Here is a 15948-nt window from a genome sequence, read left to right as displayed (position 1 = left end):
AATTCTGCAGTGTTTCCCAAACTGCTCCCAGAAACTCCTGCTCCATGATCCCTGCTAGGTTCCCCTTCCAATCAGCTGTAGCCAGCTCCTCCCTCATGCCACTGTAGTTACCTTTAATGAACTGTAATACTGTTACATCAGATTTCAACTTCTGTCTCTCAACATTGTGGGGTGAATTCTATCATATTTTGGTCACTGCCTCCTAAAGGTTCCTACACCTTAAGCTCCCTGATCAAGTCTGCCTCATTACACACCACCAACTCCAGAGTTGCCTGTTCCCTAGTGGGCTCTAACACAAGCTACACTAAAATACCTTCTCGTAGATATTCCACAAATTCCTCTTCTTATATAGTCTACCACCAACCTGATTTTCCCAGTTTACCCGCATATTGAAGTCCCCCATGTTTACTGTAACATTGCCTTTCTGATATGCCTTTTCTGTCTCCTGATGTATTTTGTACCCCACATCTTGACTACTATTCGTAGGCCTGTACATATGCCCTCACAATTAAGGGAAACTACTAGAATTTGACAATGCTTAAAAAGGGAAGAGATATCAAAAGTCACCTTCTGCTTTTAGAAACAATAGCTGCAATGCAAGGCTTTGATAAGAATGATAAAAAGTGTTTGTTGTTTAGTTTGGTTGCTTTACCCCAAAACACCAAGTATGCCTGACCCAAGGTAACCTTAGACGACAAAAATCAACAGGTTCAAGAAGTTTGCAGGTACAGGAGTGATGATGTATTTAAGAACATAGAACAGTAAGGCACAGGAACAGGTCCTCCGGCCCCTGATGTCTGTGCCAACTATGATGCCAATTTAAATTGCACATTGGTCTGGGTGTGGTCTATATTCCTGAATTCCTCACCTGTTTATGTTCGTATCTAAATGCCTCTTAAACGTTGCTGTTGAATCAGCTTCCATCATCTCACTTGACAGCGCATGCCAGCCACCTGTATATAAAAAAAACTGCCACGTAAATCTCCTTTAAACTTTCCCCCACTCACCTTAAAGCTTTGACATCTAAGTGTTTGACATTTTCATCCTGGGATAAAGACTCCAACTATCTACCCTGTCTATGTGTTTCATAATTTTATGTACTTCGATCAGGTCACCCCTCAGCCTCCGACACTCGAGAGAAAACCTCTCTTTGCAAATACTCTCAAACATCAACTGCTCTGCCCAAGTCCAAAAAAATGGCAGAGAGACGCCTCCCACTCCAGACATTCTCTCTTCTCCCCCCTTCAATCGGGCAGAAGATACAATAGCTTGAAAACATGCACCACCAGGCTCAAGGACGACTCTTATAAGACTCTAGTACGCCAAAGATGAACACTTGACCTCACAATCTACTTCGCCACGGCCCTTGCACCTTACTGTCTGCCTGCACTGCACTTTTTCTGTAACACTATATTCTGCATTCTATTGTTGCTTTGCCCTTGTACTACCTCAATGTACTTATGTTTTGAAATAATCTGTATGGATGGCAGAAAGCTAACTGTTTCACTGTATCTCTGCACATGTTACAATAATAAACCAATTCCAATTCCATCCTGGTTAACCTCTCCTACACCCTCTCCAAAGCCTCCACATACTTCTTGTAATGCGGCGACCAGAACTACACACAGTGTTCCAAATGTGGCCTGACAGAAGTTTTATGCAGCTGTGTCATTATAAGATAATGACACAAATTATTCAAGAGCAGGAAGAACCCTAGGCATGTCCACTAACAGAGTGTGGGCTGTTTAAAACGAACATGACAAAGAGGGTTAAATCACCATGTTGGCTAAGAGCCCTTAAAATGAAAAGGCATTGACCAAGGTATACTGTATCAACTTGTTATTTTAAATTTGATCAAAGTGAAATGACCAAGATGGTTAAAAGAAACACCCGATTTTTCTCACTGACAAAATACAGCAAGAAGTGATTCAAGATATTTGGGATAATATGAAGTATTTGTGGGAATTCAAATATCTGGAAAATCAGTTTGATGAAGTAGAAATACAGAAAAAGTGGTGGAGGAACTCAGCATGTCAGGCAGCATCCATGGACGGAAATGCCGCCTGACCTGCTGAGTTCCTCCAGCACTTTTTGTGTATTGCTCCAGACTCCAGCATCTGCAGAATTTATTGTGTCTCTGATGAAGTAGAAAGATGGTATAACTTCACCCACTGCTGTGATCACAAGCCAAAGCCCACAAGCAGGAAAAAGAGGAGGTTAACAATAATTTAGTGACAGGTGTTAACATAGCAGAAATGGCTAACAATGAATAGTGAATTAAAGGAATAAAAGAAAGCAAAGCAGCAGATAATACTCTCTATGTGGCCTTTAATGTTTCTGCCAGTTAAGAGGATATGAGGCTTCCCATAGACCTGATAGGATATCAGCAAGTAAAAAAGTCAGTAATCTGTTCCTGTGTATATGATCAGAAAGAATCTGTATGTAGCTTCTATGGAAGGAGAGAAAATTGCACCAAGCTCCCTATAAACAGGGAGGTGTTACTTTGGCTGATAAGAGATGGAATGTACCGTGTAACCACAATTGCAAAACCTTTTACCTGTGGTGTTAAACTGGTGTGTCCAGTTATATACTCATCATTTAGTATTGAGCTGACTCAGTGTCAACAGGATGTACAATCCGTCAACTGTTACTCCTAGGAAAAGAACTGAATATTCACATATCTGACCAAATGTCCTGTCTAAATTTGGATGAATGCATGATCAAATTTGGATACGATATTAACTTGCTTGAACACAAAGTCCAGGCTAAAGCACAGGGTTATCAAATAGTCTGTATATCATAATATGTATCGTGGGAACTCTGAAGGGAGTAGCACAAACCATTATACATGGCTTTTCTCACATCATTACAACTTTTGACTCCATCATTCGGGAAGGATCATGGGAACAGTAATTCATCTCCATTTTACATTTGCTGCATGATGGCATGCAAGCCACAATGCCAACCAATGAGTCTACACCGTGCACCTCCACCTCCTCTCACCCTGTCTCCTGTGAGGATGCCATCCTTTCTGTTCAATTCCTCAGTCTCCACTCCACCTGTTCTCAAGATGAGGCTTCTCTTTCCAGAGCTTCTGAAATGTCCTCCTTTTTCAGAAATTGTGGCTTCCCTTGTACCATACTTGATGGAGCCCTGACTTGCATTTCCTCCATTTCCCAGACCTCTACTCTCACCCACCTCCCTCCCCCTCCAAAAACAGAAAAGAGATAAGAGTTCCCTTGGTTCTCAGCATTTATCCCACCAGCCTCCCCACCCAGCACATCATCCTTTGTCACTTACGCAAGCTGCAACGGATCCCACCACCAGTCACATCTTCCTCTCTCCTCACCTTTCTGCTTTCCGCAAGGGACCACACTCTCTGTAACTCCCTGGTCCGCTCATCCCCTTCCACCCACCCCTCCCAGTCCCCTGGCACTTTCCCCTGCAACTGTAGGATGTGCAATGCCATCATATCCCTACACCAAACCCCTCACCACCATTCAGGGGCTTAAACAGCCCTCCCAGCTGAGGCAGAGATTCATGTACACCTCCTCCAACCTCACCTATTGCAATTGGTGCTCTCGATGTAGACACCTCTACATTGGAGAGAGTAGACTAAGCGACTGTTTTGTGGAGCACCCAGTGCTCTGTCCACAAGGGCCATCTAGACCTTCAGGTTGCATGTCATTTCGACTCCCCTTCCCATCCCACACCGACCTGTCTGTCCTCGGCGTTCTCCACCACCACAGTGAGGCCAAACACAAACTAGAAGGACAATACCTCATATTCCACTTGGGTAGTCTACAACCCAATGACAGGAACATTGAATTTTCCAGTTTCAGGTAACCCACACCCCCAGTGTTCCTCTCTGACTTCTACCAATCCAAGGTTCTCTCTCCTTTTATTCACATTTTCCATCCCTCCCCCCACCCCCCCCCCCACTTCCACACCCACCCCAGCATCAAGCAAGACGCTGCTTGACCTGCTGAGTTCCTCCAGCAGTTTGTTTCTTGCTCCAGTTTCCAGCACAGGAGGATCAATCACAAGAGGATTTGTGTCAATCAATTGTCATGGGCATGATTCTTTTATATTATCAAGGGGGATTTGGGAGCAATCCTGGGCAACCTGCAAGAAAATTACAGCCAACACTGGGGTGAGTCACATCCAGAAGCAGCATTCGAACTAATTACATGGGAGATAAAGTTGGTTAATTAAGAGTTAAAAGCTGCAGATGATCATTATAGAACAAAGGCTTCAGCAGTGGATACGATTTCATCGTAATATGAATTCTTTATGATACAATCCTGTATCATAATTCTTTTATGGTTTCTTTTATTTGTAGTATTTTACATCATGTTAATAGTATTATAGTTTCAATAAACTTCTGCCCTGACAGACAAAAAATATAACAGGTAGCAAGGAGGACTACCTAGAGAGATTCTAAATCTAGGTCTATATATGAATAATATTTCACCATTGTTTTAATATATTCATAAACTTACTTCCTTCAACCCCATATTCAGCACTAATTTGATTTGCCTTCTTGGCCCTAATCGCCCTTGCAGTCCTCTGGTCATGGTCTCAGAGTGTTGTTGGGGTGGGAATTCTGGGACTTAGACCCAGTGATAAAGAAGTATTTACAAGTCAGGGTTGTGCGCAACATAGTGTTGTTCCCATTCACCTTTTTTCCTTCTTGGTTGTAGAGGTTGTTTGAATTTGGAAGGTGGAATTGGAATAACTTGTAGGAATAACTGCAGTGCGTTTTACACTCTGCAGCCACTGTGTGCCAGTGGTGGAGGGAATGAATGTTTAGGGTGGTGAATGGGGTACCATTGAAGTGGCTGCTTTGTCATGGATGGTTCAAAGTTATTCAGGTAAGTGGAGAGAATTGTGTCACCAACTGACTTGAACGGGTGACTTGGTATGGGATGCTAGGAAATTTAGCAAAAATGCACAAAGGTTTTGATTAAACTTGCAAGAAACATAAGAGCGAGTTATAGAAATCTCTACAGGTATCAAAATGAAAAAAATTAGTGATGACAATGTTGGTTGCTTACAGGCAGAAATGAGAGAATTTACAGGGAGCAAAGAAGTAGCAGAAATATCAAACAAAGACTTTGGTTATATCTTCGTAGAACACAAATAACTTCACAGCAATAATAGGGAGCTAAGAGTCTAATAAGAAGAGGAATTAAAGAAAGTTAGTATTGGTTAAATCATACTGCTGGAGAAATTAATGGGACCAATAAATAATAAATTCCCAGGGCCGGTAATCTACATTCCAGAGCACTAAGAGGTAGCTATAAAAATAGTGGATATATTGGTTGTCATTTTCCAAACTTCTGTTGATCAAGAATGGTTCTTGTATATCAAAGAGTGGTAATTGTAACTCCAGTTTCTAAAAGAGGAGGGAGAGTTGGGAGAACTACAGATTGATTAGCCCAACAGTCATAGTAGGGAAAATGTTAGTTTATTCTTAGACAGCTCCTCAGAATTGAGGATGATCCGTTTCCACTCTGGTTTTATAGTTTCTGAAGTAGTTAATGAGGTCAATTTACCCTCAAGTCAGTTATAAATATCATCCCGTTTCCTGAGCTTGTGACTCCTAGTGGTACTTAGAACCAGGAGATCATGGTCTCCGGGTATGGGTAAGACATTTAAAACTGAGAGGAGGAGAAATTTCTTCACAAGTAGTGAACCTATGCAATTTTCTACCACAGAAGATTGTGGAGGCCAAATCATTTGAATGTACAAGAAGGAGTCTAGGTAGATTACTTGATACAAAAGGCATTAGAGGCATGGGGTGGGAGCAGGAATATGGTGTTGTGAGACAGAAAGAGGAACTATTGTAGGAAGTGCTGCATGGCTGTTTTTCTTTGTTCCTGCTGATTCCCCTGTTCTGGTCATTCATGCCGTGAAGTCAATATGTGTGAGGAGTTGGCATAAGTGTACATATGTCTGAGTGTGTGCATATTTACTTGTGTGTGTGCATGTATTGGTTCGTGTGTGAGAAAATGTATTCATGTGTATCTATGCATGTCCTGTCATGTGACAGATTGTGAGCAAATGAAAAGAAAAAAAATGACAAATCATAAGCACAGCACTGGGGGGAGGTATGTGGCCATGAACTTTCACTCATCTGCAGCAGTGACTCTGTGTGTGAGATGTGAGGATTGAAGTGGGAAAGGAAACAAAACAAGTTATGTTTTCATATCTTTTTCAGCTTCACTGGGAGGTCTTGTAGGAAGGAATTCTTGCTGGATCCCACGGCAGGGGAAACATTACTGGAATCTTGGCAAGCAGTCCCAGGAATTACGAAGATGAACCAGCAAAGCACCCATCGCCACTGGCGCCCATGGGTGCTAATGCTCACTGTCATTTTTCTCCTTGGCTTAACCGACGTTTGGAACAGGGGGCAGACAGTCAGGCAGCTGACCAGCAGGGAGGCAGGATACCCGGAATCAGGGGCACGCATCTCGTCACCGCAGAACAGGCAGGGCAGTGGGGTCACCTGCCTTTCCATCCCTGAGCAGGACAGGTTTGACTGCTACCCGGAGAGGGACCGAGTCGTGACTCAGAAGTTGTGCGAGCAGCGTGGCTGTTGTTTTGTACAGGTCACCATGGATCTAACTGGAGTGCCTTGGTGTTTCTACCCACCGAACTTTCCAAGTTATATCCTGGGAAACCGGACAATTACAGAGCTGGGCGAGGCAGGAGAGCTCACGAGAAGGAATAAAACTTACTACCCCAGGGATATTTGGAAGCTCCAACTGAACGTAATGTTTGAGGCTGACCACAGACTTCACATTAAGGTGGGACCTTCCATTCTGAATAGAAGAAGTTCCGTTAAACTGTTTCCTTGGAACTGTCAAGGGTGTCATTTCATTCCCTTTGTTCTTCCCACCCAACCATCGTCATCCTTTACTGCAACTAAAAATATATCTTTTCGAACCTTTACTAATTCCAATGAAAGTTCATCATTCTGAAACTTTGCCTCCGTTCCTCTCTCCACAAAAGCTGGCTGAGTATTTCCACCACTTTCTATTTTTATATCAAAATTACTTAATTATCTGTAAGGCGATTAGAGGTATTTGGGGTTTGTGAAAAGCCAAAATGGATGCAAATATTTTAAGTGTTCTACAGGTGAGCAGCAGGGTCATTCATCGGATGGGAACATTAATCATGTTGGTATGGGACTGGGCTCACACACAGGCCCAATCTAGTTGGGTTTTTACAACAACCTGCTGCTTCATGGTCATCTTTACTGACCAAAGCTCTTTAATCTACAAACTGCCATGGTGGTTTGGAACTCACATCCTCTGGGCTAGTAATTGAACAATAAGAGAAAGTTGTTTAGCACCTTTCACAGCCTCACAACACCTTGAAGTACTTTACAGCCAATGAGATATTTTGGACACACAGTTGTTATAGAACAGTACAGCACAGGGTCAGGCCCTTTGGCCCACAATGTTTGTGCTGAACCTGATACCATTTTAGACTAATCCCATCTGCCTGCACGTGGTCTATATCCCTCCATTCCCTGCCTATTCATTTATCTAAAAGCCTCTTAAACATTGCAGTTGTACCTGCTTCCATCACCCGCCCTGGCAGTGCATTCCAGGCATCTACCACTTTCTATGTTTAAAAAAACTTGCCTCTTTTAAACTTTCCCCTTCCCACCTTAAAATTATGTCCTCTAGTATTTGACATTTCCACCACGGGAAAAAGACTGACTATCTACCCTATCTAAGTCTCTCATAATTTAATATACTTCTATCAGGTCTCCCCTCAGCCTGTGACGCTCCAGAGAAAACAATCTAAGTTTGTCCAATCTCTCCTTATGGCTCATATTCTCTAATCCTTATCTACTTGTGTTACCACTTTCAGGGAGCATCCCAAGATCCCTCTGTACATCAATGTTCCTAAGGGTCCTGCCGTTTACTGTATACTTTCCTCTTGCATTTGATCTCCCAAAGTACAACACCTCACACTTGCTGCAATTAAAATCCATCTACCATTTCTGCTCCCATATTTTCCACTGATCTATATCCTGCTGTATCCTTTGACAACCTTCCTCACTATCCACAGCTCCACCAATTTTTGTGTCATCTGCAAACTTACTAATTAGCCCACCTACATGTTTAGCCATATCCTTATGTCACAAATAACAGAGGTCCCAGTACAGATCTCTGCAGAACACTACTAGTCACAGATCGCCAGTCAGAATAACACCCTTCCACTACTACCCTCTGTCTTATATGGCCAAGCTAATTTTGAATCCAGTCTACCAATTCACCATGGATACCATGTACCTTAATCTTGACTCAATGAGGGACCTTGTCAAATGCTTTACTAAAGTCCATGTAGACCTTATCCACTGCCCTACCCTCATCAATCATTGTTGTCACTTCCTTAAAAAACTCAAGTTCATAAGACATGACTTCCCCCACACAAAGCCATGCTGACTACCCCTAATATGTCCATGCTTTTCCAGGTGCAAGTAAATTCTATCCCTAAGAATCTTATCCAATAATTTCCATATCACTGATGTAAGGCACAGCGCTTTGTAATTTGCTGGATTATCCCTATTGCTCTTTTTGAAACAAGAGAACAACATTGGCTATTCTCCAGTCTTCTAGGACCTTGCCTGTGGCTATAGAGGATACAAAAATCTCTGTCAAGGCCCCAGCAATCTCCTTTCTTGATTTCTTAATAACCTGGGATAGATCCCATCGGGCCCTGGGGATTTATGCACCTTAATGTTCTTCAAGAGACACAACACCTCCTCCTTCTTGATATCAACATGCCCTAGAATATCAGCATTCTCCTCTCTGATTTTAATATCCTCCATGACTTTCTCCTTCGTGAATACCAACACAAAGTACTTGTTTAGTACCTCACCACATCCTCTGGCTCCAGGCATAAATTTCCTCCTTTGTCCTTGAGTGCTCCTACTCTCTCCCTAGTTATTCTCTTGTACTTAATGTATATGTAAATTACCCTGGAATTTTTCTGTAATCCTACTTATCAGGGACATTTCATGGCCCCTTTTAGCCCTCCTGATTCCCTGTTTATTTTCTGGTTCCTTTATATTCCTCAAGGGTGTTTTCCGATTTCAGCTTCTTAAAACATACTTTTCCCTTTTAATTAAATTTGCAACATTTCTTGTCATCCAAGGTTCCCGAACCTTACCATCCTTGTCTTTTTTCTTCACACAAACATGTGGGTCCTGAATTCTGACTAGCTGGCCTTTAAACAACTCTCACATGTTGGATATGAACTTATCCAATAACGACTGCTCCCAAACTACTCTCCCCATTTCCTGCCTAATACTGTTGTAATTAGCCTTCCCCCAGTTTAGCACTTTCACTGTTCTCAAACTGCGCTCCCAATGAAACTCCAATTACCTGTCCAGGGTCATTTCCCAATACTAGATCTAATTTGGCCCCTCTCTGGTTGGACTATCTACATACTGTTTCAATAAACCCTTCTGGATATACCTAACAAATTCTGCCCCATCTAAGCCTTTGGCACAAAGGAAGTCCCGGTCAACACTGGGGAAATTAAAGTCACCCACTACAACAACCCTGTTGCTTTTACCCTCATCATTCATCTTCGTCACCTCCTCAAATAACTCTGTTACTGCTGTAATGAGGGTAATGTGGCAGCTAACCTCTGTGCAGTGAGCTCTTGCGAAGAGCTATGAGGTACTGACTTTGTTGGCTGATTGATGGAATTTTGGGGGATTTTTGTTTTTGGGAATTCTGATCAGTAGAAATATGTGCTGGATGGTAAAGTTCAGGCTCCAAGTCTTCACACCATGCAAGAGTAGGGTGAATGTTCCTGACCAGGATCTCACAGAGAGCACTAGCCAATTGTCCACATCCCAGGATGGAATGCAGTCTGTTGCTGAATATTGACCATCTTCTCTTTCGTTGACTACATTCAGATAAATGACTCCTCAAATCCACGGTATGAGGTCCCCATCGAGGTTCCCAGGGCAACAAAGAAAGCCATGAACCCACTGTACACTGTGGAATATTCCGAGGATCCATTCGGGATCGTTGTGAGGAGGGTATCCACGAGGACAGTGCTGTGAGTTTTTCCAAGTTTTCTTGCCCTTATACATTTTCCTGATGTGAGACAAGAGGACAAAGGTGGGATGGAGCGAGAGAAAGTTTTTCCCTGTTAAAGACATATGTGGCACTAGGAAGGAGGGTCAGCTGAGGATTATAAGGAGCTCAGGGCAAATGAAAAGGAGAAGCGCAAGGGTGATGATCACCGGTTTATTACCTGAGCCACGTGCAATTTGACAAAGGGTAAACAGAATTAGAGAAGTAAATGTGTGGCTTAAAATATGGTGTGATAGAAATGGATTCCCATTCATTGGACACTGACACCTGTACTGGGGAAGGAGAGACTGTTCTGTTGGGATGGACTTCACCTGAATCGTGCTGGGACAACTGTCTTGGCTAATCATATAACTAAGGTTGTAGAAAGGGCTTTAAACCAAATAGTAGTGAGGAGGGCTGTTTACTCAATCAAGAGAAAATGAGAGAGTGGTGGCATAGGATAGTGAGCAGGACAAGCAAAATGTGACAGGAAGGGGCAGAAAATCTAAACAAAAGTATGTAACAGCAACAAATCCAGAGTTAGCAAAAACTGTAAAAAAAAACAAAGCTTAATGGTCTTTATTTGAATGCATATGGTATTAGCAATAAGATGAGTTAACAGCACAGATCATATGAGTATGAGTATGATCTAATAGTTATTATGGACATGTGGTTGCAGGGTGACCAGGATGGGTGCTCAATATTCCAGGGTATATGATGTTCCAAAACAACAGGACAAAGGGGAAGGGAGGCGGGCTGACGTTGTTAGTCAAGGAAAGTATCAGAGTGTGTTGAGTTGTGATATGAAGGCAGTGGATATCAATGTAGAATTGGTTTGAGTTAAAATCATGAATAGTAGGGGAAAGAAGACATGGGCTGGAGTAGTCTACAGGCCCCAAAAATGCGACCTCTTGTTGGGGTGGCGCATAAATGGGGTCATATCTAGGGTATGTTTAAAGAGAGCTACAATTGTCATGGGAGAACCAAATTGGCAAGGGTATCGTAGAAGTAGCATTTGTGGATTGCGTCAGAAATGGCTTCTTAGAACAGTATGTTATGGAACCTACCCAGGAACAGGCTATTTTAGATTCAGTCATGAGTAATGAGGAAGGATTAATAAGAGATCTTGTGGTTAAAGATGCCCTAGGAAGTTGTGACCACAATATGATAGAATTCCAGATGGAATTTGAGGGTGGACACCATAGGACCACAACCATTGTCTTCAACCTAAATAAGGGCAATTTACAGGAAGGTGGAGTTGTTTAAGGTGGACTGGGAAAATAAGCTCAGAGATAGGTCAGTCGATGAACGATTGTAGATATTCAAACAACTGGTCCATAACACTCAGCAGGAATTTATCCCAATTAGAAAAAGGGATTCCATGAGAAAGAGGCTCAACCTGTGGTTAACAAAGGAGGTCAAGGATAATGTTAAATTGAGGAGTAGCGCATACAAAGTGGCAAGGGCTGGTGGTACACCAAGTGACTAGGAAGTTTTCAGGAGCCAAAGACTAAATGGCTCATAAGAAGGGAGAAAACTGATTTTGACAGAAAACCTGTGTTTAATATCAAAACAAACAGTAAGAGTTCAATGGATATGTAAATAGGAAGAAGGCGGGTAAAATTGGTTTGGGATCTTTAAGGAACAAGGCTGGCGAATTAATAACAGGAAACAAAGAAATAGCAGATATGTTAAAGCAATATTTTTGCATCAGTCTTCACAGTGCAGGACACTGCAAATATAGAACCATAGAACAATACAGCACAATACAGGCCCTTCGGCCCACAATGTTGTGCCGACCTTCAAACCACTCCTAAGACTATCTAACCCCTTCCTCCCACATATCCCTCTATCTTAAATTCCTCCATATGCTTAAACTTGACCAACGTATCAGCCTCCAGCACCACCCCAGGCAGCACATACCATGCGCCAACCACTCTCTGGGTGAAAAACCTCCATCTGACATCTCCCCTGAACTTCCCACCCATTACCTTAAAGCCATGCCCTCTTGTATTGAGCATTGGTGCCCTGGGAAAGAGGCACTGGCTGTCCACTCTATCTATTCCTCTTAATATTTTGTATACCTCTATCATGTCTCCCCTCATCCTCCTTCTCTCTAATGAGTAAAGCCCTAACTCCCTCAGTCTCTCTCCATAATCCATACACTCTAATCCAGGCAGCATCCTGGTAAATCTCCTCTGAACCTTTTCCAACGCCTCCACATCCTTCCTACAATGAGGCGACCAGAACTGGACACAGTACTCTAAGTGTGGTCTAACCAGAGTTTTGTAAAGCTACACCATTACTTTGCGGCTCTTAAACTCGATCCCACGACTTATGAAAGCTAACATCTCATAAGCTTTCTTAACTGCCCTATCCACCAGTGTGGCAACTTTCAGTGATCTGTGGATATGAACCCCAAGATCCCTCTGCTCCTCTGCACTGCCCAGAATCCTGCCATTTACCTTGTATTCCACCTTGGAGTTTGTCCTTTCAAAGTGTACCACCTTACACTTCTCCGGATTGAACTCCATCTGCCACTTGTCAGCCCAGCGCTGCATCCTATCAATATCCCTCTGTAAGCTTCGACAGCCCTCCACACTATCCACAACACCACCGATCTTTGTGTCATCTGCAGACTTGCTAACCCACCCTTCCACCCCCTCATCTAAGTCATTAATAAATATCACAAAAAGTAGAGGCCCAGAAGCGATCCCTGTGGGACACCACTAAGTCACAGCCCTCCAATCCGAATGCACTTCCTCCACCACAACCCTCTGCTTTCTACAGGCAAGCCAATTCTGAATCCACACGGCCAAGCCTCCCTGGATCCCTTGGCCTCTGACCTTCTGAAGAAGCCTACCATGTGGAACCTTGTCAAATGCCTTACTAAAATCCATCTAGACCACAGCTACTGCACTACCCTCATCAATCTTCCTGGTCACCTCCTCAAAGAACCCTATCAGGCTAGTGAGGCAAGATCTTCCCTTCACAAATCCATGCTGGCTGTCCCTAATCAGTCCATGATTCTCTAAATGCTCATAGATCCTATCTCTTAGAATCCGTTCTAACAGTTTACCACCACAGACATAAGGCTCACTGGTCTTAATTCCCTGGACTATCCCTACTTGCTTTTTTGAATAAGAGGACAACATTCGCCACCCTCCAATCCTCCGGTACCATCCCCGTGGACAACAAGGACTCAAAGATCCTAGCCAAAAGTTCAGCAATCTCCTCCTTCGCCTCCCGAAGCAGCCTGGGGAATATTCCGTCAGGCCCCAGGGACTTATCTGTCCTAATATTTTTTAACAGCTCCAACACATCCCCTCTCTTAATATCTAAATACTCTAGAACATTACCCTTACCAACACTGACCTCAGCTTCATCAAGACCCCTCCCCTTGGTGAATACTGAAGAGAAGTATTCATTGAGAACCTCACCCACTTCCACAGCTTCCAGGTACATCTTCCCACCTTTGTCTTTAATCGGACTTACCTTTACCCTAGCCATCCTTCTGCTCTTCACGTACAAGTAAAAAGCCTTGGTATTCTCCTTAACCCTACTCGCCAAAGCCTTTTCATGTCCCCTTCTCGCTCTCCTCGGCCCCTTCTTAAGTTCCTTCCTTGCTACTCTATATTCCTCATGAGCCCTATCTGATCCTTGCTGCTTACACCTTATGTATGCTGCCTTCTTCTTCCTAACTAGTTGTTCCACCTCTCTTGTCACCCATGGTTCCTTCACCCTGTCATTCCTTCTCTGCCTCACTGGGACAAATTTATCCCGAACATCCTGCAAGAGATCCCTGAACAACAACCACATCTCTATAGTACATTTCCCTTCAAAAATGTCATCCCAATTTACACTCTCAAGTTCTCGCCTTATAGCCTCATAATTCACCTTTCCCCAATTAAATATCTTCCCATCCTCTTTGCTCCTATCCCCGTCCATGACAATGCTACAGGTTATGGAGCAGTGGTCGCTGTCCCCCAAATGCTCACCCACCGATAGATCTGTCACCTGACCTGGTTCATTACCTAAAACTAGATCTAATATGGCATCCCCTCTAGTCGGCCTGTCAATATACTGTGACGGGAATCCGTTCTGGACACACTTAACAAACTCTGCCCCGTCTAAACCTTTGGCAGTAAGCAGGTGCCAATCAATATTTGGGAAGTTGGAGTCTCCCACGATAATAACCCTGTTATTTTTGCATCTTTCCAAAATCTGCCTCCCAATCTGCTCCTCAGTATCCCTACTGCTACGGGGGGGGGGGGGGGGGGGGGGGGGGGCTATAGAATACTCCCAGTAGAGTAACTGCTCCTTTCTTGTTCCTAACTTCCACCCATACTGACTCTAGAGAGGATCCTTCTACATTATCCACCCTTTCTGCAGCTGTAATAGTGTCCCTGACCAGTATCTCCTCCTCTTCTCCCCCCCTCTCTATCCCTTTTAAAATACTGAAAACCAGGAATATTCAATATCCATTCCTGCCCTGGTGTCAGCCATGTCTCTGTAATAGCCACAATATCATAGTCCCATGTACTTATCCAAGCTCTCAGTTCATCTCCCATATTCCTGATGCTTCTTGCATTTAAGTAAATGCACTTTAGCCCATCCACCTTACTACTTTTAAAACCTGTACTCTGTTTCTCCTTCCTCAAAGCCTCTCTACCTGTTAGATCTGATTTTTCCCCATCCCCTTCTTCCTCTGACCTACTCCTCTGGTTCCCATCCCCCTTGCAAACTAGTTTAAACCCTCCCGAACCACCCTAGCAAACCTGGCTGCAAGGATATTGGCCCCCTCAGGTTTGGGTATAACCCGTCCTCTCTGTACAGGTCCCACCTTCCCCAGAAGAGATCCCAATGATCCAAAAATCTAAAACCTTCCCTCCTGCACCAACTTCACAGCCACTTCTCAGAAATATCCCTAAGATAACAGAGGGGTTAATTTCAGATAACAGGGAGGTACTTGTAAAACTCCCAAACACAAGGGATGAAGTATTAGAGAAACTCAAAGGGCTAAAGGTGAGGGAATCACTGGGACCCAATGGCTTGCACCCAAGGGGTTTAATGGAAGAGGCTGCAGAGACAGTGGACCCACTAACTGAAAATTTTCAAAACTGGCTAAATTCAGGGAGGATACCAGGAAGATTGGGAAACAGCCAATGTGACTCTCTTGTTTAAGAAAGGAGGAAGATAAGGTGGGAACTAGAGGCCAGTTAGTTTAGCATCTGTTGTTTGCAAGAGTTGGTAATCAAAGAGGAAATAACTAAGAAAGCGGAATATATTCAAACCAAGTCAACATGATTTTATGATGGGTAAATCATGTTTGATTAATTTGCTTGAATTCTTTGAGGATGTAACAGGGACAGTCGATAGAGGGGAACCTGTAGATGTATTGTATTTAGACTTCCAAAAGGCATCTGAGAAGGTGCCACATGAGAGGCTGGTGCATAAATGAAGAGCCCAAGGTATTGGAAGAAGTGTTAGCATGGATTGAAAACTAGCTGTCACATAGAAAACAAAGGATTGGAATAAATGGGTTCTTTTCAGGCTGGAGGAATATAACTAATGGAGTACCCTTGAGATTAGTTCATGGCCCTCAATTGTTTACTGTTTATATTAATGACCTGGAGGAAGGAAAGAAGTGTAAGGTTTCCAAGTTTGCCTATAATATGAAAATAGGTGGAAGAGCAAGTTCTGATGAGGGCATGGTGATTCTTTAATATAGATATAGATAGAGAACTAGCTGATCTAGGTGTTTTCGTGCATGAATCAAAAACAGTTAGCCAGCAGGTCTAACAAGTACTTAAAAAGGCAAATGGCATGTTGACCT

The 15948-nt window shown here is 43.2% G+C and overlaps 1 protein-coding gene across 4 annotated transcripts in view; it reads left to right on the top strand.

Moving 5' to 3' along the window:
- Positions 1–15948, top strand: part of LOC127573864 (transcription factor MafK-like) — a 106930-nt gene that overhangs the window by 43223 nt on the left and 47759 nt on the right. For 3 of the 4 annotated variants that reach the window (XM_052022409.1, XM_052022408.1, XM_052022410.1), the window contains exons 2-3: positions 6224–6812; positions 9950–10095. In XM_052022409.1, coding sequence (XP_051878369.1) covers positions 6224–6812; positions 9950–10095 — 735 coding nt within the window. Of the gene's footprint in view, positions 1–6223; positions 6813–9949; positions 10096–15948 lie in introns of those variants that run through there. The other variant, XM_052022412.1, reaches the window with a different exon arrangement.

The sequence above is a fragment of the Pristis pectinata genome, chromosome 8 (genome assembly GCF_009764475.1).
Source record: "Pristis pectinata isolate sPriPec2 chromosome 8, sPriPec2.1.pri, whole genome shotgun sequence".
NCBI lineage: Eukaryota > Metazoa > Chordata > Chondrichthyes > Rhinopristiformes > Pristidae > Pristis > Pristis pectinata.
The sequence above is the reverse complement of the archived record's forward strand: the minus strand, read 5'-3'. Positions and strand labels throughout refer to the sequence as shown.